General features: G+C 42.1%; 2 protein-coding genes across 4 annotated transcripts in view; both read right to left on the bottom strand.

Moving 5' to 3' along the window:
• The window catches only part of LOC120541268 (protein ATP6V1FNB), an 8,287-nt gene extending 3,405 nt beyond the window's left edge, over positions 1 to 4,882 (bottom strand). Inside the window, exon 1 of the mRNA XM_039772741.1 lies at positions 4,370 to 4,882. Within this exon, the coding sequence (XP_039628675.1) occupies positions 4,370 to 4,610 (241 nt within the window). The 5' untranslated portion in view covers positions 4,611 to 4,882. The remainder of the gene's footprint in view (positions 1 to 4,369) is intronic.
• Positions 4,883 to 8,200: 3,318 nt separating this feature from the next.
• Positions 8,201 to 26,802, bottom strand: part of LOC120540236 (filamin-B) — a 194,040-nt gene continuing 175,438 nt past the window's right edge. For 2 of the 3 annotated variants that reach the window (XM_039770799.1, XM_039770801.1), the window contains 8 exons: positions 25,706 to 25,972; positions 20,918 to 21,055; positions 18,705 to 18,820; positions 16,006 to 16,138; positions 15,191 to 15,367; positions 14,232 to 14,450; positions 12,153 to 12,356; positions 8,201 to 8,820 (listed from right to left, as the gene is read on the bottom strand). In XM_039770799.1, coding sequence (XP_039626733.1) covers positions 8,630 to 8,820; positions 12,153 to 12,356; positions 14,232 to 14,450; positions 15,191 to 15,367; positions 16,006 to 16,138; positions 18,705 to 18,820; positions 20,918 to 21,055; positions 25,706 to 25,972 — 1,445 coding nt within the window. In that variant the 3' untranslated portion in view covers positions 8,201 to 8,629. Of the gene's footprint in view, positions 8,821 to 12,152; positions 12,357 to 14,231; positions 14,451 to 15,190; positions 15,368 to 16,005; positions 16,139 to 18,704; positions 18,821 to 20,917; positions 21,056 to 25,705; positions 25,973 to 26,802 lie in introns of those variants that run through there. The other variant, XM_039770802.1, reaches the window with a different exon arrangement.

Raw genomic sequence — 26,802 nt, 5'->3', positions numbered from 1 at the left:
GTAAGGGTCACATGTCTGTAATTACCATTACGGTGGGACGGAGGCAGGTTTAAAGTCCAGTGACTTGACTTAACTACACTACACTGCCCATCAACAACACAGCAATGTCTGTGTTTCGGATAGCGCACGGATACAGTGAAGGGGAGCCACATCCACTGCTTGCTAGGTCATGTACATTTTCTCACCACGCAAACTCAGTATTTGCATTTCCCCCGAAACATCCACTGTGCAGTTATGCGCAATGTTTCGCGTGATGAACCATTCATAGCCAAATCTGTCTGTTGGCAAGCCGGAAACAGAGACGTATGCTCCGCGCAGAGGATTATGGGGAGGGCGGGAGACTATCTGCAGAGTTGAGCGCGAATTTGAAAGAGCGACGTCAGGGCGCCCGCCGCGTGAGCAACCCTGCAAACGGCGTGTGGTGGTAAATATGTCATTTACTTCTTTATTGTTTTCGTAAACGTTGTTTGAAGTTTATTTGGGTTCGAAGAATACGAGTTCATGTTATTCCTTTATTCATAGTGCTATGTTAGGTCAATTGAGGCTGATATTCAATGACAAACACTGAGGCCAGAAGTTAACTGCACCGTAGGCTTTTACTAAGAACGTTCTCTGAAACTGCTTGTCCAAGATCTCTCTTAACCCCACTCTGGCGCCCCCTTCTGCCTGGGAATACTACCAATCATTGTTACATTTATTTCAATACATAACATTTCCCTCCCACCTATTTATAAAACCACAAAGACTAAACAGTCAAAATGAGCAAAACTACTATAACAAAGCTGTAGTTCACTGCCACATATCCAGAATGGAGCAGTTCTGCTTGAAGGTAACTATTTACATAAATACATTGTACTGTTTCAACTACTTTATAACATTTAAAGATTTAAACGATCTGGAGGCTTAGATACTCGCAAAGCGATAGCGCCTGCCACTGCTCTCTGTAGGTGAAGTTGGAGGTGCATATGTCTGAGGTTCACTAGTTTGAGGAACCATGTCTGGAATGACTGAGCCTACTTCCGTAGGGTTATGCCCTGCATCGACTGTATTATTCTCTAATGTTACTGGTGACATTGTTACCAAGTTGGAAGAAGGTGTCTCTTCTGGCTGTGTGGCCTGTGGAACACTTTCATTTGCTCGGTTGAGTAGTAACTGGTCTGCATGCCGTTTCCAATCTTCAGCATTCCCAACTTTTACACTGTAGGAAACTGGTCCCAACTGGGAGGTTACCACTCCAGGTGTCCACTTTTCTCCCCTTCGGTAATCCCGGACCAGCACTGGGGAGCAGAGTAATTGTGCCCCCTAAATTACGCCCTCGTGTTTTGTCAGAACTACATGTCAGCCACCCGGGTATAGTGAGGATGAAGTCCTTGGCACGCAGTTATGTTTGGTGGCCAGGTATCGACAGCCAGATTGAGCAACAAGTACACAACTGCCAGTCATGTCAGCGTGTTCAAAATCTTCCAAGCCCTAAATAGCAGAGTAATTGTGCCCCCTAAATTACGCCCTCGTGTTTTGTCAGAACTACATGTCAGCCACCCGGGTATAGTGAGGATGAAGTCCTTGGCACGCAGTTATGTTTGGTGGCCAGGTATCGACAGCCAGATTGAGCAACAAGTACACAACTGCCAGTCATGTCAGCGTGTTCAAAATCTTCCAAGCCCTGGTGGTAAGAAGGGCCACGCAGCGCGAGTATGTAAACAGAAGGAATCTATAAGGAGAGAGGAGGGAGCGCAGGGCTTGGAAGATTTTGAACACGCTGACATGACTGGCAGTTGTGTACTTGTTGCTCAATCTGGCTGTCGATACCTGGCCACCAAACATAACTGCGTGCCAAGGACTTCATCCTCACTATACCCGGGTGGCTGACATGTAGTTCTGACAAAACACGAGGGCGTAATTTAGGGGGCACAATTACTCTGCTAAGTTTGCTATGTTAGGTCAATTGAGGCTGATATTCAATGACAAACACTGAGGCCAGAAGTTAACTGCACCGTAGGCTTTTACTAAGAACGTTCTCTGAAACTGCTTGTCCAAGATCTCTTAACCCCACTCTGGCGCCCCCATCTGCCTGGGAATACTACCAATCATTGTTACATTTATTTCAATACATAACATTTCCCTCCCACCTATTTATAAAACCACAAAGACTAAACAGTCAAAATGAGCAAAACTACTATAACAAAGCTGTAGTTCACTGCCACATATCCAGAATGGAGCAGTTCTGCTTGAAGGTAACTATTTACATAAATACATTGTACTGTTTCAACTACTTTATAACATTTAAAGATTTAAATGATCTGGAGGCTTAGATACTCGCAAAGGATAGCGTCTGCCACTGCTCTCTGTAGGTGAAGTTGGAGGTGCATATGTCTGAGGTTCACTAGTTTGAGGAACCATGTCTGGAATGACTGAGCCTACTCCCGTAGGGTTATGCCCTGCATCGACTGTATTATTCTCTAATGTTACTGGTGACATTGTTACCAAGTTGGAAGAAGGTGTCTCTTCTGGCTGTGTGGCCTGTGGAACACTTTCATTTGCTCGGTTGAGTAGTAACTGGTCTGCATGCCGTTTCCAATCTTCAGCATTCCCAACTTTTACACTGTAGGAAACTGGTCCCAACTGGGAGGTTACCACTCCAGGTGTCCACTTTTCTCCCCTTCGGTAATCCCGACCAGCACTGGGTCACCCACATTAAATTGTCTGGATTTCCGGTTACTGTGCAACAGCTGAACATCTTGAGACTGACTCACTGTAGAAGCCACATTTGGTTTAAGCACATCTAGCCGTGAACGTAATTTGCGACCCATAAAAAGCATAGCTGGAGATTCCTGTGTTGTAGCATGTGGAGTATTGCGATATGAGAGTAAAAACGTGTCTAGTCTTTGCTGTACTAAAGCAGATCCTTTTGATGCCTTCAAAGCTTGTTTGAAAGTTTGCACAAAGCGTTCTGCAAGCCCATTGGTAGCTGGATGATAGGGAGCAGATCGTATATGTTTAATATGGTTGGTTTTCTTTATATAAATATACTGAATAAAAACTCCCGCTGCAGTCATAAACAGACGAACTTACGTTTGCTATGTTAGGTCAATTGAGGCTGATATTCAATGACAAACACTGAGGCCAGAAGTTAACTGCACCGTAGGCTTTTACTAAGAACGTTCTCTGAAACTGCTTGTCCAAGATCTCTCTTAACCCCACTCTGGCGCCCCCTTCTGCCTGGGAATACTACCAATCATTGTTACATTTATTTCAATACATAACACATAGTTTCACAACGTTAAATTCCCTATGTTAATAATCTGACAAATGCAAAGTGGTTTTCATAATGAAAACAATTTAAACGCACGGGGGCAGCGCATTGCTCAGCAGTGGAGGGTTATAATGAGATGTACGTACCTAAACGATGAAAAACGTGATAATAATCTGAAATGCTAAAAGAGCTGCTTAACTGATTTTGTAACTTCACGACTCAAGCTGAAGCACGTCAAATCCATTCTAAGGCTCTTATTGCTGCATCGCAATAGCCCGTATCGCTTAATGTGTTGTCCTCAATTTAATATTCCAATAACCAGTCAGAATAATTCCTCACTTGTGAATTTATTTCAAACTTAGTGGAAATAACAGGTGCTACATAAAGTCACTCGTACAACTCCCGAGTTGACTTAACAACCCACCACTGGTCCTTTGCTGCCTGGCCTACCTGTTTAACTGCCTGATCAATAATCCAACACTCAAATAACTGGAAATGCTGACAAATGTAATCGTCTGGTTTTCAAATCAAGCTCAAAGCGCCAAGTTAAACCTGTAGATGGCGGATTATCACGTAGAGAGGTTGGTGCAGGTGAATATAATAATGTGACTCAATTGTTACCGAATTGGGAGCCAAGCCATTATCTCCCAATGCAATTGTCGCCGTTAAGTCATCACGCGACCTTCACAGGATCATTTTTAATGTGCGCCCCCTCTCTGTCTAAACAACTGTTCTATGAACTGGCGTCCGTCCAGTCCTGGTTTCTGATCCATTCTTCCCTAAACGAATATGATCGGTTTACCAGTAACCTACGGTAGATGCTGCGGTTACGTGCGTTCACACAGACTGTAAATCCGGGTTGTCGAGTCAGATATTCCACGTGACCACTATACCAAGTCGGGCAATTCGGACACGATGGATGGATCGATGATTGTTTTATAGGTGACTTGGGTCCTAATCTGGGGATCCTAAATTGATTTGTCATGTGGTGGATGCGGCAATGCGCTGTATCAGCGCGTGCTTCTAACCTCTCTCTCGCTTGTAAAGTATCATAGAATGGGGCTCGGCATAGATTGACCTATAGTCAAATTCATCGTTCGTTTCTCGATGTCTCACCTAGTCTCCAGCCGTAGTCCCAAGAGGACAGCAGCGGCAGCTCGTATTTGTCCTCCGGGTTTTTCACAGTCCTCCTTTGCAGGTAGAGCTGCCGTCCTTTACCTTCTCTGGAGATCCCTTGATAAATTAGATCTTTGGTCACCGGGGTGACTGATCTCATCAGCGTGATAGGACTGTCGAGGACAGCCTGGGTCATCTGTGGTGGAGTGGCCTCTACTCGGGATTTTTCGGGTGGCTTCATCACAGGCGGCAGAATCGTGCGTCCGGCTGGGACTTTGGAGACTTCGCCGATTTTTTCCTCCGGCCAGTGCGCTCGTGGGAGTACTGTGGCCCATACTTGGTTTTCCACGCGAGTCTCGTGTAGGCTTCCTTTTCGATCAGCTCCTTATAGCAATTTTGATTCTGGGTAGTGAGAAGATCTCTCATCGTGGACACCGAATCAACAAATTAGTGTTACCTACAGAAGTCGCAGCGAGTCAGCCGGCCTGGAATGGGACACCCCGTAACCATGGAGCCCATATATACACACACACACACAGTGGGCGGCTAGCGGGCGTCCTGGAGATCGCCGTCTCCATGGTTTCACAATGCCGCCTGCGTGTGTCCTGAGCAGGACGCTAGTATGTGCCGTGGCATTTAGGAGAGAAGGTGCGGGTGTAAATGAGATCAGACGTATTGTCACTGTGCAGTGAAACTTATGAACATGCACGAAAAACAAATGAGCCTGTTTTATATAAGTAAACGAGTGTTACATATTTTTTTCTGAAGAAAAGCATTGTACTTCATCGCAGTGTTTCTCTCTAAATTACTGCAGCATTTTCTGTGCATGGTTGCTTACTTCTCTAGTGATTTAGCCATCGGGTAAATGAATGGTCGTTTTGGAGAGGTGTCACGTTGCGTTTGCTTTAAAATGGCATCGATTTACTACGCTCCTTACATTTTCTCCCCGGCCAGTTCTCCCCCGCAATCGGCTCAGACTGGGTTCACACAAGCAAATTGGCTGATAGATATACTTTATTAATCCCAAGGGGAAATTCACTATCGTGAATCGATACTGTAGGTTGGTTCTGCCGAACAGGCTCACCAGCAGTGGCGCAGAGGGAGGGTCGCCGTTTCACGGGATAAAACTCCCGATCTCTATACAAATACATTAGCCAACTTGAGAATAAACGATTTTCCAAAGTTTGCCTAACCCCCAAAAAACACAACCCCCTGTTTTGCAACATAAAGCTCATATATATGTACAGTATATAACTCCTCGCTGGACTCTCGCCGGATAAATTCTATAAAATTTAAAGGGGATTAAGACCCCCATACCATATCCAAGAAACGCCCCAGTCCACAGCACCACGCAACACATCCTGGCGACTGCGCCGAGAATTTTTAGATTGATGGACCACTTGTCCCCAAGGGGAAGGTAAAAATTTATAGAAGCCTAGGATAATATATATAAATATTACACCCCCCCACACACAAGCCATGGCAGATTTCTTAATTTAGGGTATTTTACAAAATCAAAATTAACAAGCAAGGCAATGTCATTAAAGCCCCATTATTGCTTGTTAGACAAAATGAAAGAACTCTATAATGAATGTCATGAGTAACCCATTTCTTGGATTAAAATCACTTGAATAAGAGTGAGTAACATTCTAAGTCTGTGCATTTTACCTTAAAATATTAAAAGTGCATGCTAATTTGTGACAGAGCCCCCACTGCTTTGGATGGTAAAAAACTTGCCAGAAATGAAACTATTACCTTCTTCATCTTTTCCGACTTCTATGTGGAGTCAATGTGCTTGGTCAACCTTCTCCAAACAGCTTGGTCCTGCACCTCGCCAGTCATGCCACTTTCCTTCAAATCTCCTTATACTGTACTTTGTTCATGTCCCTCCAATTCAGCCTTCCTGAATTTCTCTTCCCCATTCCCATCACTCTTTTGTCTCCCTTCTCCGTTGTCCGTATCACTTCAGTCTACTTTCTTGCATGTTCATAGATCTCACCGACTTTTTGTAGCTACACACATCCATCTACATCTCCAGCGCTCCCTTTACTGTACTCCATACATCATTGCTGGTCTCACTGCTGTCTTGAAGATCTCACATTTAATCTTTGCCCACATCTTCAGATTGTTCCTTGCACATGGCATTCTGTGGGTCATCACTGCCTCTAATTCTCCATCTTGGGCTATCATGGATCCTAGATATTTAAACTTCTCCACTCTTTTCAGTTGCTTTCTGCATTCTAACGTCTGAATACTGATCATCATTAAACCTCAGGTATTCTTATCCCTAATTATCTTATGCTTCAAACTTTCCCTTTTCTAGTTAAATGTAAAAATCACCCACAACAAAAGTTTGAGTAAAATACAATGTTATTTTTTTACATTTATTAAAAACTTACCTGTCACAGTTGACTTTAATTTATGCGCTCTTTCTTTGCTGAACAAATTTGAATACTTAATCAGTGTCAACTTTGTTTTTCCACCTAACACCATGTTATATTGGTTAAGTTAATTGAACACTCACAATGTCATATTAATGTTGCTAGCTAACCAACCATGCTCATTTTGTGATGTGCAAAAGGACAAATGGGGGAATATGTGAACTTCAGACTGTTTTTCAAACCACTCACATTGCTTTATGCAGGCAACACCGTCTAAAGGGAATGTAGACAAACCATTCCAGTCATGTCTTCTTCCATTAGCTAGAACAGGAGATGACAAATTTGCACTGGCTTTGGAAAAAAGAATTAAAAAAGGGTTAGCTGTCCTGCACAGTGGATATGAGCTGACAGCCATTAGAAGCATGTGCTCCTTAGGTCTTTAAAATGGACAGTGGGGAAGTCTGAGAAAAGTTCAATATAGTGCTTTTGGTCAAAGACTCAATACTACATGAAGACTAATTAAGAAAATATGATTAGCTATTGAGCTTTCATGGATCTGTTTTATTCACTTGCAGTTTTATCCTTGTCAATTCATATCATGTTTTTCATTCCTAGAAGCAGAAAATGTTATGCACATGGTGTCCCTTGTTGTACTCATTTTATTCCTTTATTATTTACATTCAGCTGATGACTTTATTCAAAATTGTCTCAGATATGTAATAACTGTTTACAGATTACACTCAGGCCTGGTAAGTGGCTTACTCCGAGTTACGTAGTGAGGCGTGGGCAGGACTGATGTTGGCAAACCCTGGAGTTTCAAGTTTACTGCCTTTGCCACACCAACACACTAACTGCATTATTCACCCTAAAACAAGAACCTTCTGGGTTCTGCCCCATTCATTTTGTCTGCTGTGTTTATTTTTGCAGTACAATTTTTGAATGGCCTTTTCCTTTGACCCAAAACAAAGGATGTGAAGGGGGGGCCCCACAGGCTGTATCAAGTCGGAAGTGGGTAAGTCATTCAGTCTACCTATTTTTATGTAAACCTGTCTCCCTGATGTGTTGATGGGGCTACTCTTTTCCCTTCCAATCAGTCAATTTGGATACAATGGTAGAGTGTTTTAATTTACTGTATAAGGAACTTGTGCCCCTCACATGTTCGAAAAGGACAGATGAAACTCACCAAAGCAGAGGTAGTGGACAATACATTTTTAAACATCCCCAAACTACCAGAACTGGTGGAGGGATTTTAAAGATTAACCAGCCAAGCAGAGTAAATGTAAGCCAATGCCACATGCTCTTGGTTTGGGACAGGTCAAAACAACTGGCACCGCATTAGGAAAGGGGTGTCAGGCAATGTAATGCCAACTGGTATTCTGAGACTAAGTCTAACAGTAAGGGTGAAGCTGACTGTAGTTGTTCTATTTTTTTAAACAAAAGGAGAAAAAAAATTACTTGACTTTTTATTGCTTTGTAAACATTGGCATTCGGCAATAAGGCAGATGGCAAAACTGAGACATGCTGAATCAAATGAGATGACAAAATGAAATTAAAACCTTAGAACATCTGCATTGGACATTGGCAGATAAATAAAATCCAAATGTAACAAAGAACAATCAGTAGTAAAAACAAAACAAGCAAACCACGGCAGAATCTGCAGCCCATTCCAGTTCACGTCCCAGTTTGTAAGGTCACCAAGATGTCGAAGCTGAGAACTTTATGGAAAAGTTAAAATTAACACTTTAAAATATTTATTAGCAGGCAAATATTCATACTAAAGAATCTGTTCCCATTTAGGCATGTGCAAAAGTCCTCTTGTTTTTAATTGACTGTAGACTTTCTGAGCTCAGTATTTAGGACTTCGGTTCCTGCTCAGTGGTTATGGAACAACAGTAATGTGAAATGGAGATCCGGGAACGTCTTCATCTCCCCACCTGACAGCCAGGATATAGACTCCCTTTTCCTTCACAACATAGCTGACTGTGTATTGATTGCTTCCTAAATGTTTCACAGACACTTCTTCACATGGATTTGTGGGTCCAAGCATGCCAACCAGCAACATGTTTTTACCTGGTGTGGGGGGAAGAAAAAACAAAAACTCTGCTTAACAGCCTGCATGCAAAGCAGTAAGCATAATGTTATGTATAGTCCTATTTTCTTTAGATGCTCCTGTTTCCTTCTACATCTAAATCTTATGTACAGTATGTTAATTTATGATGTTAAATTTGTTCCATGTGATGGAAGGGCATTGTGCCCTGTACAGCCAAGGCAGGCTTCCTATGTCAGTATAACTAAAAAGGGCTGGTTCATAAAATGGGTGAATGGAAGCAAGAAATATCTTGTGTGCTTTACAGTAGGTTTGATAGCTCCCTGTTGATGTGGTCACACACTGTCTCAGGGACTTGGATTCAAATCCTGGTGTTCATTGTCCGTGTAGACTTTTCCACGCCTCCCCAGTGGGCATGTAGGTGTCAGCTTTTCACATTTCAGTAAGAGGTATGTTTGGCCATTTGAAATCTCTAGCACCGACCACCACCTTAAAACCGCCTGCCTCATATTGTGTACGTTTCCTTTCAGCCATTTGTGCTACGATAGCTGCATGGGATCAGACCAGACGGGTTAGCCTTCGCTCCCCCTGCACACCACTGAGCCTTGGGCACCCATGGCCCTGTTGCTGGTTCACTGGTTTACATCCTTAGACCGTTTTTGGTAGGTACAGACCACTCCATACTAGGAACATCCCACAAGACCTGCTGTTTAGACAAATCTGTCACCCAGTCATCAAGCCATCACAATGTGGCCCTTGTCAGTCGCTCATATCCTTATGCTTGCCCATTTTTTTTCTGCTTCCAATACATCCACTTCAAGAACAGTTTACTTACTGCCTAATGTATTTCACTGCTGGACAGGTGACACTGCAATGAAACCATCAGTGTTCTTCTCTTCATCTGTCTGATGTTTTAATGCTGTGGCTGATTGTTGTATCGCTGTTGCCATGTCCTTGTGAACTGTGAGAAGTGGGTAAAGTATAAACCAGCCTAATGAACACGGACTGAGGGATTTGGTGTGTTGCTTTTATAATTGTAGTCTGGTCCCTTTTCTCAAATGTTCTGCAGCCATTTTTACATCCTTACTTCATCTTGTTAATGGTTGCTGACAACTGAAATATGTATGGAAGAATGCAATCTTTTTCATGCTAGCAACTGTATTCATGTGATTGTAATTTCAAAGTGCTTAATCTAAGTGATTTATTATAATTTAGGATTAAAAACAGTTTGTACTCCTAGTAAACATTGCTGTATTTCTTTAATAGTTCATTAATAAGTGACATTGATTTTGGTCATAGTGATGTCTAAAACATATTGTCACATTAATGGGTTTAGGCAGACTGGCTTTTGAGTTTTGTGATTATGTGTAATGGTATACTGATGACTGAGAGTGGGGATGAGTTTCAATGATCCATTATTTAATTTGAGTTGGGAGTTCTAGACTCTAAAGCTTGGTGCATTAGCGTTGCTTTAATGATCCTTACCAGGCCTCTTTTTTTCAAATGTTATTGTGGAAAAATGAGCTTTAGTCTATGTCTAGCAATTTAGTCAGAATGCATTTATTGATACATGTGGTAAAGTGGACAACAACAGCACAGCATGAGTGCCAATGGCTCTAAGGAGATGATCTTTCTATTGATGTGTATCCAGTCAAAACCATCAATGTGCAAATTAGATATTGGTACAATATAGCTAATTGACAGGCTTTAAGTAATCTGATAACTCTAACGGACAGTTCTAATTTTAAACATGTCTCTAGTTTTATAGAAAATATCTAAAAGGCAAATATCTTCATAAAACGTTTCTTGCAATGTCTAAACTGTTAGTATTCATTTACTGGCATAACGGCCATAAACCTTGTATCATTTTAGCACACCTAAATATCCTCCACAAGTAGCAAATGAAGTGTCTCCTCGGTATACTGGATGAGATACAGTGGCTTAGACAATGGTGATATATTGTTGAAGCAGTCGGTATGTTTCAATGCATTTTGTGTTTGACATGAGTGGTCTTTCTTCTTGTTGCCAAGAAAACAATGCATTTTGTGTTTGACATGAGTGGTCGGTCTTCTTGTTGCCAAGAAAACGTGTTTGTTCTGCCACAGCTGAAGAAGTTGAGGGTGTAACAGAAAGCAGTGACCATTTTGTACATTAGACAGTTTTTTGTCACAGACAGGATGCAGCTAGAGAGAGTAGCTTGTACTTCTTTTAAAATCACTAGTCTCCAATTAGCTATTCAGATGCAAACATTAAAACTTAAAGATCAATTTGAAGTGTATAACTTTCTGTTCTAAACAGTGAAGTATTTAACGGTCTATTAACATGTCCTAATGAAAGTCTACTTGTATGTCAATAGCTTCTACAGTTATTAACATACTTTGTTAAACAAAATAAATCGTCCATCCATCCATTTTCTAAATCCAATTTATCCTGAGCAGGACCACAGGGAAGCTGAGGCCTAGCCCATCTCAAGATGAACATCCACATATATATCCAGCCCCACTTAACGTGTCTTGGACTGTGGGAGGCAACTGGAGCACCTGGAGAAAATCCATGCGGACAGATGGAGAACATGCAAACTCCATGCAGGGAGAATTAGTTAAGTTTCAGTCATGTTTTATTCTTTTTTTTTCTTGCTTATGAGTACAATGCAAAAATACTATCTTTAAATAAAACAAGTCCATCCATCCTCTTCCGCTTATCCGAGATTGGGTCGTGGGGGCAGCAGCTTGAGCAGAGAGGCCCAGACTTCCCTCTCCCTGACCACTTCTTCTAGCTCTTCCGGGAGAATCCCAAGGCATTCCCAGGCCAGCCGGGAGACATAGTCCCTCCAGCGTGTCCTGGGTCTTCCCCGGGGTCTTCTCCCGGTTGGACGTGCCTGGAACACCTCACCAGGGAGGCGTCTAGGAGGCATCCTGATCAGATGCCCAAGCCACCTCATCTGACTCGTCTCGATGCGGAGGAGCAGCGGCTCTACTCTGAGCCTCTCCCGGATGACTGAGCTTCTCACCCTGTCTTTAAGGGAAAGCCCAGACACCCTGCGGAGGAAACTCACTTCACAAAAAACAAGTGTACTGTATATATATCCTATGTCTATAAAAGAAACATTGCTATTTCTATATGAAAGGTCATTGTAAAATAAATGTCATTGATATAACTATTTGTTTAAAAATACAACAATGAAAGTTAAATTGGTTTTTTTTTTTTTGTAAATTTTACATGAAATCATAGCCCCAATTTGAAAGCTTCTAGTGTGAATTGGAAATCTCCTCAATGCTTTCCACACCGTGCCATTCTTGATATCACGCCCCCCCAGAGCACTACACACTCCCAATTCCTTTAGCGAGCACCTCACCTGCTTTGGAACCATCAACGAAGAATGATGCCTTCTGGCCCACCTGTGCCCTGCTTAGACCTGGGCCTTTGCAGGTCACTTTGCTGCTGTCTGAAGAAAACCTAGGGATGCCGTAGGGCATGCTCTTCAAAGGAGACTTGGGCCCTGAACCCACCACGATGGAAGAGGTTTCATTGGCACCAGCTGCACTGATGAGACGAGTGCCTAAGACACAAACAGTAAACAACAAACAAAAAAGTCCCATGATTACATTTACTATATATCAAATGGATCTGATCCTCTTGAAGGCTTTTCTTTTTTTATGTTTCAACGGCACAAGCTGTCATTGGATAGTACGATACCTTTCCCACTTTGAAAAGTACAGGCTTGAAAGGAGTTTGTGTCTTCTGTGATAGGCTGGCACCCATTCCACAGATGGTTTCTACTTTGTGCTCAGTCCTACTAAGAAAGATACAGTGCTGCTATTTATTTTGGAGTGAGTTAGTTTAGAAAATGACTAAAAATTAGTTAACATGTCTTTAACAAGACAGGGTTCATTGGAACACTCATGCCTTGGAATGAGCAGTTCTGGAAACTGAATTGGTTTACTTTCATTTGCTAGACTTGGAGATCTCCAGTGGGCTGCTCTAAACCACATGTTGTCTGGATAGAAACAAGAGTAATTCTTAGAAGGAGCTTGTAGCAGAAGTCTGAGTGTATCTATGCACCAAATGTTCAGTCTGTACCACATGCCCGAGTATATTAGATACCTCATGTGTGGTCAGCAAATAGATTGGGTTTGAGGGGAACGGACACCATTTGATTACTTGTTTTATTCTGGGGTCTATTCTACATATTGTAAAGTTACTTAGCACAAGGACAGCAGTCTTGTATGTGACCCCATAACTGCTATGTGCTTCAGTTTATACACTGTCAAATTGCTCATTTAAATTTCTACACTGTTTTAACTCTTACTGTATCTGCCATTATGTCAGTCCTTCCAGGCATTGAAAAGCCAGCCTTATAAAGGGCAAAAAAAAAAAAAAAAAAAACACTTGCTCATTTTTCTAAACTTAATTGCTTCCTTCCAGTTGTAAGATCTCTAGTGGATGAAATCTAACCAAGGAGCACTGCCAGCTGTGGATTAGGTGCTAGTGTACCACAAGCCATGCATTCATTCCCATTGGCTCAGTTTAGCATTGCCAGTCAATGTAAACTGCACAAGCTTGGGAGGTGGGAGAAAACAACCAATAGAAGTCATTTCTGATTTGGGAAGAATAGGTAAACTCCACCAATATTGGCTGAGTTTTGAACTCGGGGCTATAGAGATGTAGCGTAACAATTCTAATTAATGTATCACTGTTTTACTATCCAAGGTGAGTATTCTTCCATTAAAACAATCAAGATTTTTTCATGAAGACTTCACACGTGGCAACAGGAGTCGCCAATTTGTGTATGATATGCTGTGACAAAAATATAAAAGTCATGGCTTTATAACATATCTGCAGTACACCAAGTTATAAACTGGACAAGGGAGGAAATTTCCAGATGGTTGTATGTGAGCATAGTGAAGCATTTCTCCCTTAGTGTGTCAGTTTGTCAATCGGGTGTATTTGGACTGCTGTTGTAAACAAGTGAGTCCTGTTTAGTTGGGTGGAGCACCTTTGCCATTTGCCAAACTGATTGTCAGGATAATCTCTAATCTGCAATGGGATCAATGATATAAGCATAAAAGGCCGAATGAATCTTTTTTCCTCCACATTAGTCAGTTAGGGCTGGGTTATTACATGAATGAATTTCACTTTGTTTTTAACCTTTCATCTCTTTATTACTTCTACACTATTACACCCAACACACGCCAAGATAATTTTTATTACCCTCACATGCCGTTTCCATCATGATAACTGGGGGAAAAATAAATGTAACCAGCGATGGTGTTGACATAACCATAGCACTTCACCCATGCTTAGTGTGCCCAGATGGTGGTAAAAGACCGGTAGGTAACCACATCGTGCCCTTAGGTATTTGTCAAACTGCTCAATGTCTGATCATGAGCCAGCCAACTCTACAAAACATTTCTGATACAGTTATCACCAGTACCTGTGATTTTTGCCTTAAAAGGGCTCCCAGTTATGTGAATAGGTCCACCATACTTGATGCCAATCTGATAATTCCCTGGAGCCATTGGTGTGTATTGGACTTTGTAGCCTTCAGGACACTCATGGCAGTCCATCTTGACTTTGGATGGTCCTTCAATGGTAACTGACAGAGCACCAGGCCCTGCTTTACTGTTGTTGATAGTAAATTCTGCCTGCGTACCTGTCCAAAAAAAAACAAAAAAGATTTATTCATCACCTTGGAAGGTTACCAATGGGTACCTTTTATTCTCAACATCACAATTTGGTACAAATATTCCACTACAAATTATAATGGGTTGAGTGAGAGGAATGGTCACAGGGCCAGTACACATGAAGGGTAGGGCATGAATCCCCCAGTCCAGACAGGAATGTGGGGAGTCCAGGTTGCAAAAAAAACACATGTGAACTAGACATTTAGTGAAATCTTTCAAAATCAGTATTGTAATGATATGCTAGAACCACTACAGGGATTAGTACCACATTTGAGGGGCTTATAAAGTTGGGCAATACAATCAGCATTTTAAACAGGCCCTTGAAAGTTTCCTGCCCCTGACTGGGCTTTAGACAGTTAAGACTTGGCATCTCCGTTTGGCATAAAGATATCAGCTGCATCGGAGTCCACCTGAGTGTTCAGAAGTAATAATGATGCACAGTTGTCTGAGGACTGCAGGGAGTTTAAAAGGCCATCCATAGAAATGGCAAAATTGAAGGTAACAACTACCCCAGTGGAATAAGGAAAATGCTACAGAGATTCTCAAAACAAGAAGTAAGTGTTAAAAAAGGCTTCTTTTAGCTGAAGAGCTAGGGTTAAGAAGTGGCAGTGACTGCTTAAAACCCAGTAACTGACACAGGCACAAGCAACCTGGTGATGCCATGATGAGGCTGGGTTGGCTACAGCCATCTACCCACGTTTACACCCACCTGTGGTACCATGCTCAAGACCAGCTCCATAAGCAGTGATCAGGCCTGGATCTCCAGTCTGTCCTGGTTCCCCCACACGGACCTGGAATGGGCTTCCCATAATATGTTCGCCATTGAACATCACATCAATGAAGTGCAGGCCATTTTCACGGGGAATAAATCGAATGGCATATTTCTCTTGAAAGAAATTAACAGGAATGTAAATGGATGAAAACAAAACCAAACATTCAAATTAAAGCAGATCTGATCTGTACCAAAATGCACTTGGAACAAGGCGGCCTGTGGCTCAAGGAAAAAAACTCTTGAGGCAGAACTGGCCACTAACAAGACATTTTATGCTGGTAAAAAGAAATCCAACATGACCACTTTTTTTTTGGTAAAGAATGTTTGACAGAAATTAGGTGCCTCTTTGCTATTCTAATAGTGCTAGTCATACGTGGTGGGTCAGCTTACTCTCCACTTGCAAATTATCTAACTTTAATTACCCATATTACCCATATTTATATCATACTTAAACGGAATGTATTTCTGCACAGTTAGGGACAACATCCTCAGCAGCCTGCTAACTGCACTAAAGGAGGCACTGCTGTTCTTCTTTAAACCCAAAATTACTAAAGTGCTGCTATGAGAAGTAGAGAAAATACCAGAATGTTAGTGATCTTTTTTTTTTGGCTGATAGACCTCAATTTTTCCCCGTGGGGTTGGTGTTGTATCAGCTTGTTGTTCCTTTCCTGCATGCTCTATGGGAGGTTTTTAGTTCTTTCCAAGACAGGCTTTTTCCATGATTTAAAACAGAAAAAATGGGAAGGCCTCACCTGGTTCAAGTTCAGACACAAAGCACTCCTCAAGGGCTCCGGAGGGACTATGGACTTTAGCATCGACTTTGCCCTTTGCTCCGTTCATCTTGACAGCAAAAGACACAGGCTGGTTAACCTTAAGGCCCGACTCCTAAAGAGTGAACATCAAAAGCATTTCACTGGACATTCATTTTCTAACTCTGATCCCAATGTGGGAATTAGAACAAGCGGTGAGACTTTACATTGCTTTTACTTTTCTATGTAAATTCCATGCATTCAGTAATGAGACAATCAGTAATACTTGCCGATGTGCTACCATCTGGTAAGCAGCAGTATTTAGATAAATAAGTAGGACTCAAAACATCCCACCTTGCACTCATATTGCTGAATGACTTGTTGCCTTGAGATCTGACATTTAAATATAATGTGCTAACCTAGCCTGGAGATGTCCACCAATCCTTTTCACAAACTCCCTAAATGTGACTTGGGCTGGCATATGTGCTGTTCATTTTCACTTAGGTGTGGATGGTGCAAAAACCATTCTCCAAATCATGGCTGTTCAGGATTAAATATATTGTGTGCCTCAAGAAACAACGATGAAGCAAAATTCTTGAAATCAGAGCTCCCTGATGGGTCATGAAAGGCTCCTCAGATCTCCTAAAGACTGGTCACTATATGGAGTCTGCACATGCTTCCAGTATACACATGCATTTTTCAATGGACATTCCAGTTTTCCCCTCACATCCCACAAACATACATGTAAAATTATCACAGGACACTGAATTGACCCAGCTGGAGTGGCTGTGTGAGAGTGCGCCCTGCAGTGGACCAGTGCCCAGAACAAGCAAATGTTTTCTGAGACTCCATGAAATGTGGGGATCAACCTTTACTCAAACCAGTCTGACCCAGATTATCCCGTTGTAGGCACAAAGCAGATGCCAAATCCATTGCAGAGCACACTAATACTTATTTACAGTGGACTAATTTTATGACAGCAATTCATTTAATAATTAGGTCTTTGGGAAGTGAAGGAAAAATTCCCAAATACCTGGAGACAGAGAGCTGTTCAGTCATGGGGGATTGTGCAGACACCACACAAAGCGACAGGATTTTGTGGCGCTCACCTGTGCTTAGCTATCATGTCAATGACTTTCAATGACCAGAATTAATGTGGTAAAGAAAAACTTGCAATAAAGATGGCAGTCTGTTGTACAGAACAATGGAAAGCAACTGAGCACACCAGTAATTACCACGGAATTTGAAAAATAACCAGCCGAGAACTGAATATCCTCCTGTCTTCAGCATATCCTAATTCACAATGTAGGTGACATCTCTACTGTATGGTTCTGTGATCTGATATTTCTATTATTTTATTTTTGTAGTACAGTATACAAATATTGAGGTTTATAACAGTATAAAAAAACTGTTAGTTTTGTGCGTTTGAGATTTTCAGTAATCATTTTCATTGGGCATGCTGTGAGGTATTTATCTATGAGTAAAATGTAGTGAAACACCAAATGATGGACAAAGGAAGTGCATACAGTCACCTGAAAAATAAACTCCATTCATGTTAACAACAATTTTGAGATGAGAAAGGATCCCTTCTGCAGCAGACCAAGGAGTACAGAACGTTGACAGAAGAGAGTACCCTTCTCATGTTACCATCTTACTGAAATGCTGCTAAAAGCCTTTAAATGAAACACAAGAAAATTATCCGCATAATGGCAGTTGTCCACTTAAAGTCCTTAGCTGGTGTGAAGTCAAAGGAAAATGTGCGCTTATTTTCAGTGGATTGTCTTTTACATTCTGATACACTTTGGGAATATTCACATAGAGAAAAACAGGTCAGGTCTCTTTAGATTTGCCAATTAACCTAACATAGTTATCTGAGAAAAACCCACATGGATACGAGGAGAACATGCAAAGTGTCCAAGCAGGAAATGACCAGACCACATTCAAAATGGCGCTGAACAGAAGAGTGCTTCCCTGGACATTACACTAATATTCATTTTCCACACTCACTTTTTGGATTAGAGGGCTGTGCGATGCCAGGTCTGTGCTCGGGAAGCATTGGGTGTAAGTCATAAATCCCCCCTACATGGCACACTGCCCCATTTCATGGTACACCCAACTCATACCAAACCAATTTAGAGAGTCACTAAATTAGCTAAGCACCGTATCTTTTGGAAGTAAAGTGTATCGGGTGAAAATCCATACATGTAAAAGGAGAACATGCAAACACCATGTAGACTCATTTGATAGCAGGCCAGCAGTGAATTCTGCCAGTCCAGCACCATCACAGCCACTAAATATCCATGCTTTTCTGAACTCTCTTTTTTTTACTTCATGATTTGAAGCTAGAGCCTGTTTTGGAAGAATTGAGTGCCACTCTATGAATCTAGAATCTGGATTGGAAAATGTAGTAATTTGCTAACCGAGCAAAGAATGATCTCCTTTCACGTGTCAAACATTTTCTATTGTCTTACAAAGTGCAGACAGATGGTGAATTGTCTGAGAACTGAACTCAGATCTAGAGCTGGTAGACGGCCACGCTAACCGCTGTGCCATGGCACTAAAACAAAAACGGAACACAGAAATTCCAAGTTCCGGGTGCTTGTGTAGCCTTCCAATTTTTTTGCATTATTTTGTCTGAATAGCTAAGGACATCAAGTGGTCAAAACCACAGAGAGCAACAGAGGGGTTTCCTTGTGTCTCACCTGAAGGCTGGTAACAGTAAGCCTGCGAATGTCGTCTTCTGGAGCGCTGACTGGGACAACAAATGGACTGTCTGGTATGTGCTCATCGTTGAATTTGATGGCTACTTCATAGTCACCTGGTAGAAGAGAAGACAAGAAAATGGTAAACCGAAAAATCCATCCACTTTCAAACTCCTCCTTATGTTAGAGAGCATCTAAGTAGTATGCTGCAGACACAGGACACCTCCATGTGTTCAGAAACGTTTTAGGAAACCGTGCTGTCCCTTATACTTTAGACCAGGGGCTGCAGGTTTTCATTTTAACCCTTTTTTATTGAGTGCCATGTTTGTGCTAATTACTCAGTCAGTCATTTTCCAACCCACTATATCCTAACTACAGGGTCACAGGTGTCTGCTGGAGCCAATCCCAGCCAGCACAGGGTGCAAGGCAGGAACAAACCCTGGGAAGGGCGCCAGCCCACTGCAGGGCACACACCAAGCACACTAGGGACAATTTAGAATCGCCAGTGCAACTAACCTGCATGTCTTTGGACTGTGGGAGGAAACCCACGCGGAGAACTGAGACACGGGGAGAACATGCATACTCCACGCAGGGAGGACCCGGGAAGCAAACTCAGGTCTCCTTACTGCAAGACAGCAGCGCTACCACTGCGCCACCGTGCCGCCTTGTGCTAATTAACTTCTTGTGAATTCATTTGAATTGAATTGTTCCCCTGAATGTCTTTATCGTTCCTCTGAATTGCTTCATTTCTTTCCTTGAATGGCACCCAAACAGAAATGAAACGTGAAGTGAGTGAGCCAACAGAAGACCAACTCAGTCAGGGCATGACTCCAACCAACTGCATGAGGTGCTGATTCTTGTCATTAATTAAACCCGTTCTTGAATTTCGTGGCTTGTTGCTGCCCTCGTGGTACATTAGCAGACATGTCCAAAATTGTTGATTTTCTCTTTTCTAAGTGCACTGTTAAAATGTTTTGTGGAGAGACCTTCACCTTTCTTCATTTTCAGATATTGTATGATGGACACCAGTGGTTTTGGCTCATTTTGTATCTCATTATTGTTTGGCTGCTTATCAAGGAAAAAGAAACAATTAAGGGGTCTGAGTCTTCAAAAACAAGTCAAATAAAATGAGTTCAAGAGAAGTTAATTAAGAGAAAAAATAGGTCACTCATTAAGAAAAGGGTTAGAATGAAAACCTGAAGTCACTGCGGCCCTCCAGGACCAGAGTGGGTGACCCCTGCTTTAGACAGTGGCAACCTTTAGCGGTTGAAGTTCCGGCTTACTGCCATGTGTACACAGAGCGGCGACCATTTTACTTGAATACCTCCAAGCAACTAATGGCAGCAGCAGACAACACACAAAACAACAGGGAAGAGATTCACATAAAAGTTACGTAACAGATATGTGTGCAGTGGTCACCTGTGACCGGACTTTAGGGCCTGTGGATCTGCTACACAGACTCTTAAGCTTTACAGTTGTTTGTCTTTACTCTTCACTTTTTGACTTTCTTTTATGTAGCCAGTTAAAGTAATACAAGAAGGCCATTGTTTTGTCTGTTTTTGATTGTTTAACAGACGGTTCAAACAGGTAGGGTGTTAATAAATGATAACTCAGCTGTCTAGTGTTTTCATACAGTGCCTCTTGCATTTGCATTCTGCGGTCTTTTACGCTAAGCTAACATTGTAGCACTCGCCATGGAGCAAAACGTTCGCTGGATTTGGGCACCACTGGCCTGACAGCCAACACAGAGCTCATATTCATCCAAGTCACTACTGTCTAATACATTTTAATACTTTTTTTTTTTTTAACCAAACTTAGTTTTCTTATTTCTATGTTACTCCCAAAACATGGAAAATGGCAATGGTGGCTCTGTGGCTGGAAATTTGCACTGGCTATCGGAAGGTTTCCAGTTCGAATCCCATAAACGCCAAAAAGTGACTCTACTCTGTTGGGCCCTTGAGCAAGGCCCTTAACCTGTGATTGCTCCATCCTGGGTATGACGTTAATCTGCATCCGGCCCTGCATGTAGGCAGGGAAAAACCTGGGAGTGGGTGGCAGAATTGGCACTCCAGCCCATTAAAAACCTCACACTGTTCCATTGCATCATTTTCAGTGTTCTTCTGAAGCTAATTTTGACACACGTTCTCCTGAGTTCTTCCCCATCTAGACTTACACCATGGATTCGCCAAGACACACACTGAGCCACTACTCACCAGGTTCCTGCACAATATAGGACACTCCACAGGATGCATCCTTTCTGTCCTCAAATGTAATCTCGGCTCTGCTGGGACCCTCTACTGCCACGGAGAGACCACCAGCTCCAGCTTCTCTGGTCCAAATGCTAAACTCAGCTGTTGGAATAAGCAGACAGACATAGGTAAGATGAGATGAAAAGGCAGCATCAGCAGCACTCTGTTCTTCTGAAATACCTGGTGGTAGAGAATACACAAGGGCGGCACAGTTGGTGGCACTGCTGCTTCGCAGTTAGGAAACCCAGGTTCACTTCCTGGGTCCTCCCTGCATGGAATTTGCATGTTCTCCCGGTGTCTGCGTGGATTTACTCACACAGTCCAAAGACATGCAGGTTAGGTGCATTGGTGATCCTATATTGTCCCTAGTGTGTGCTTGGTGTGTGTGTGCCCTGCATTGGGCTGGCACCCTGCCCAGGGCTTGTTTCCTGCCTTGCGCCCTGTGTTGGCTAGGATTGACTCCAGCAGACACCCCGTGACCCAGTAGTTAGGATACAACGGGTTGGATAATGGATGGATGGATAGATCACACATGAACCCATAGCAATTAAACAACAAAAACGTTTGAAGTGAGCGTTTTGTTTCATTATTGTTTTGTATATCAGAACCCCTTCTGAGTCAACTCCTTTCCAAGAGAGCGCTCGAAAAAAATTAAAATTTGAGATAAATCATCTCCCATATGAACGCACTTTTCATTATAATGTCATGATGGGCTGGTGCTTACCTTATAAAACTAGACAACCTACTCTGGTCGTGCACTCAACCACGCTGGGACAATTTCAATTCTTGACTTAACCCAAGGACTGTAATGATGTTGGGTGGATTAGGAACGAAGTGTCAAGCCTCCCATTACAGAATCATAAACAGCTGGTGCTTGTTCTGGTATCACAATGGCACAAGAAACAACCCGGACAGGCACCAGTCCACTTCTGGAGGCCAGTCGCCATTCAGAGAGAGGAAGGGGAACAGAGCTACAGGTACCTGGGGGCTCCCATTAACAGCAGCTGGACTGGTCTGACAACATAGCGGTGGTCTACATGAAGGTCATTTGCATTGGATAAAAGTATACGCTAAGCAAATAAATGTAATTATAAATATTACATTCCAAAAAAAAAACTCCTTTTCATTTAAAATATCGCCATCTACCATGCCATCCGTAGCCAAAACAGCTTTTGTCCACCGTCAGATCTGACCTACGCAAAAGCTGGCTCTTCCCATCTTTTCTTTTCCTCCGTCTACTAAACACTCCCATTGTGCTGCACAAATAAACATGGGTCTTCTCACCGCCAAAGTCCACACATGTCCTTACATCCCTTAGCCTGGGTTAATAACTAAAGGGCTAGGCAGCCTTAGTGGCACTGAGCCCTCAGTCCTAAATCAGACTCCCTGACCTTTAGCAGACCCCCCATGAGCTTTCTTTCATTTTGATGCCAAGGGAAATAGTTGTTGTTTCTTTCTGGATACCATTTAAACATTTAGGGCATATTGCCCCCCTGTGGCTGTTCTCTCACTCTACCACTTAAAGGTCTCTCCTGCTGCAGAGTCCCGTGTCTTATCATGAATCAAACTGACACCATTTTTAGCTCTCCAAATCCTTACCTTACCACACAATAAGTGAAATCAGTGACATAAATGGATTCTTCTAGAAAGCCAAGCAGTAGTTATGATTCGTCTTTTAGGAGAAGTACAACAGAAGGGACTTTTGAAATGATTATTTATATGCAAGGCGCCGATTTTTATCTTTAGCTTCAGGCCATGTTTTTATAAATGGCTACATGCCCAAAGCTGCAACATTTCCTCAATGAATGATGGCACCGTGGCGGCGAACTGTGTGTGTCTAAGAGCGATCATCTCTTATTACAGACCCTTTACAGCCACCACTGTTTTATGTTTCCTTATTTTGATGACTGATTATATTTGTTACTGGCCATGGCATCAAGTGATTTAAGGATCTGGATTAGCTAACTGCATTTGTCCACATTATGCCATCTCAGACTCACCCAGAGTTAAGTTTACTGGGTAGGCTTGGCAGACTTTTGTAAGAACAGAATGAAGGCACAACCCGACAAAGAAACAAAGAGAGAGATAGATAGATACTTTATTAATCCCAAGGGGAAATTCACATACTTCAAGTGGGAGTACGACACAAACACACACACACACACACACACACACACACACACATCAAGCTCACTAAATAAATTACATTCCAGTGTTCAAAAGCTTTCAATGTCTCTACATTTTGACAAGTATAAATGAAAGAAATAAAAACTGGTAATTTATCTACACACACAACAAGCCGCTGAGTCACTAGCATACGGCACCAACAGCCTTGAACAGCTTCTTCCCTTAGCCTAACAAGATACATCTGCAAAAATCTGCTAGGCTTAGTTGTCCTTCTGTGGTCACCTGCCTGCAGTAATGTAGCTCCTACTGAGCTAATAAAACACTATAAAGCTGAAAAAGCCTCAATAAAAGAAAGATGAACAAATATAATGTGACACAAGGCAAGGTGAGCAAAGCATATAAAAGAAAGGAGTTGTCAGGTGGAATGTGTTTGGCTCCCTAATACAATAAGACACGTGCCCCCCTGTTTCTCCATATCCCTTTTAACAGGGTGGTCCAGATCTAATTACGCAGATCCAGATCATCTGGATGACTTTTATTTATGAGGGGACGATTCCAGTTCGGCGCGAAGACGATTCATGTCGTCAGTTCGCACACTTCTCGATGGTCCGGGATTTTTCGGGTGATTTTCAGCCCACTAAATTCTATAAAAAAAATAAAATGCACCGAAAAATGAACCCCACATACCCTCCAGAGCTCCAATCGGCTAGGCAAGCGGAAGGGCCCTCTACCCTCCACTAAGCTCATTCCAAAAGCACACAGCACTGCACCGGTTTGCTTTTTCACACTCTTCATTGCTAAACATAATAAGTAGGGCTGGAGGTCTGTTAGGATTATTTTGGCGGATTATTCCAAAGTGCTGTCCCAATGTCATTTCTATATTTAAAGTAATGTCCAAGTATGCAGAATAATAATCAGAGTTTATTGGACTGGGTTGGTCAGCGACTGAGGACTTTTTTGTTCTGAACATAAAATAAAAATAAACACAATGGCGTGATGTTATCTATTTGGCCTACAATGAACTCATTTCAGCACAGACCATACTTTCTAAGTGAAAATTTCAATAAAATCACACTTGGATATGGAAACAGCTCACTTCATTTTATAGCTTTAAAGCAGGGGTCTCAAACTCAAAGCCTGGAGAGCCGCAGTGACTGCAGGTTTTCAATCTTAGCGGTGATCAGTTTTCACTGCTAATTAACGCCTTTTCCCTTCATTTTCATAGCCCAGTTTTTAAGGATTCAGTCCTCTGAGTTGATTAGTTTTTTCATTAAATGGCAGCCAAACAGAAATGAGACGACAGATGACCCGCTAAACTGGGCCTTCAAACTCCAGCCAATTTCACTCCAATCACTTTCTTAATGAGAAGCCAATTCTTGCTGTTAATTAAAGCCGTCATTTAATGCCATGGCTTGTTGCTGCTCTCATTCTGCCTCAACAGATATTTCCAAAAACTGCTAATTTTCAGTTTTTTATCTGAACACCATCATGTTTCGGTGACGTGAGAGATCAGCCTTACCGAGACCATCACCATTCTTTATAATCAGATGAATCTCGGAAGGAAGCGCACAGGGAAAAAGCGTAGAGTCATATAAGCGCACGGGAAATAACTGCACACGGTAAAATGCGTGCACGGAAAAAAAACGCACGTGGACGAATACGCATACGGTAAAGTGTGCACGCGGAAAAAAGCACACGGCGGCGACATCTAACTAATACAAATTTAAAATATACACCACCTATACTGCTAGACGTTTTTTATTATAGTAAAATATAAACGATTAACACACCCTAATTAATAGTATTATTGTAAATTAGCTATTGTCTCCAAGTAAAATACTGTATCTGCGAAAACGCAGATATTCAAATCCCTTGTGACTGAGAATTTGCTTGCTGTTCTGACTGGTCGGAAACTCCATCTCGCTTATTCAAAAAAAAGAAATGTCAACTTGCCTTGCTCGAAAGTTAGAGAAGATTAAAGAAAACTCTAACAAATTAAGACACACAAGTTTATAAATACGTTTAGTGAACAATTATACAATTTAGTTTATTACGATGTATAATATCACTTTTTTCTCTTCTTTGCATATAAGCCTTTGGCGTTCGCGCATTTTTCCATGTGCGCATTTATCCACGTACGTTTTTTCCCCGTGTGCTTATATGACTGTGCGGATATTTCCTGTGGGCTTCTTTCTGGTCACCATTCAGATATTGTGTGATGGGCACAGTTGAGCTGGTCATGTGGCGGCTTGTTTTGTTTCTCCTTACTGCTAATTAAGGAAAAAGAGACAACTAGGTGGTCTGAGTCAAGTTAATTAAAAGAAGTTAATCAGCAGCAAAAACTGGTCACTAATTAAGAAGACGGTTAGAATAAAAACCTCCTGGCCTGGAGTTCGAGACCCCTGCTTTAAAGGAAGATTTACAAAATGCTAAAGTTTCATATAATTTAATGACTTATTTAATACAAGTGAAAAATGTTGAATTGGTGTGAAAACAAACCATTAAGCTATTTCCTAGGCAAGATGGTTATAATTTGTTTCTGCAATCACTTTCTGAACAGATTAAAGCACCAGTTTAATTTTATTGAATTTGCTTTACCAGCCAATGCCACTAATAATGACTTACCTGGGGAGCCAGCTGTAGCCTTCTCCAAGCCTGGACCGCCCACCCTAACTTTACTGGCTCCGCCCTCTCCCAGGGGACCCACAGTGAACTGGAAGGGGCTGCCTGGCACATGCTGCCCCTGGTACTTCACACTCACAGCGTGCACACCCATCTCCTTTGGGATGAAGCGCACGCTGTAGGTGTTACTGCCAACTGGAACAACATCTGCTTCCTCTGTCTGTCCAGAAGGGCTTTTTACTTGGGCAGACAAGTTGCCAAAGGTATCATCTAAAAAAATAAAAATAAAAATAAATTAGAAATACAAGATTTGTTTTTACAGCAAAAACTATTTCAATCTTTTGTGCATGTGAAACAGTATATGTGCAGGGTGTATAAAAAAACACAAAGGTGAGTTCATTTTTAATAAAAGCACAAAGTAATTTGATATGAATGCCTGCATGTTGAAAATCAATCAAAGTCGGACGCTGCACCATTCATCTCTTTACTAGGATATAACATCTGAGAAATTAGACGTTGTATTAGACTGACGTGGCTTATCACGCGTACAGACTGACCAGTGACACTTTAAACTGTGACAGTAGCTCACTAGCCAGAAGAACAGAAGAAGGGAGAGGGACATGCGCACATTTCACACATGAATTCTATCCTACTAATGTCCTGGTAAGAATGAGTGGACTTCCGGAGGTTCAAAGTAAGCAACGCTTGGCAGGAAATGTGACAGAAAAAGACCAAAAGTGATCCACAGGAATACATTTTGCTCTATATTTGAATGAAGATGGAACATTTCATCTGCGGTGGGCTGGCGGCCCGCCCTGGGTTTGTTTCCTGCCTTGCGCCGTGTGTTGGCTGGGATTGGCTCCAGCAGACCCCCGTGGACCCTGTAGTTAGGATATAGCGGGTTGGATAATGGGTGGATATCTTCAGACAGATTCCATTTTTAGCCTATTATATTCATCTAAGTCCTGTGGGAGTCATTTGATGGTTAGCAGACAGGCAGAAATCAAAAAACAGGCAAAGCACCATAGTCCAAATAAACTGATACATAAAAAAGGTGACACTGTGACACTGTGATTTTCATCCGCAGAGCCCCCACACAG

The sequence above is a fragment of the Polypterus senegalus genome, chromosome 12 (assembly GCF_016835505.1).
Source record: "Polypterus senegalus isolate Bchr_013 chromosome 12, ASM1683550v1, whole genome shotgun sequence".
NCBI classification, from domain to species: domain Eukaryota; kingdom Metazoa; phylum Chordata; class Cladistia; order Polypteriformes; family Polypteridae; genus Polypterus; species Polypterus senegalus.
Note: the sequence above shows the minus strand (reverse complement) of the source record. Positions and strands in the feature narration are given on the sequence as shown.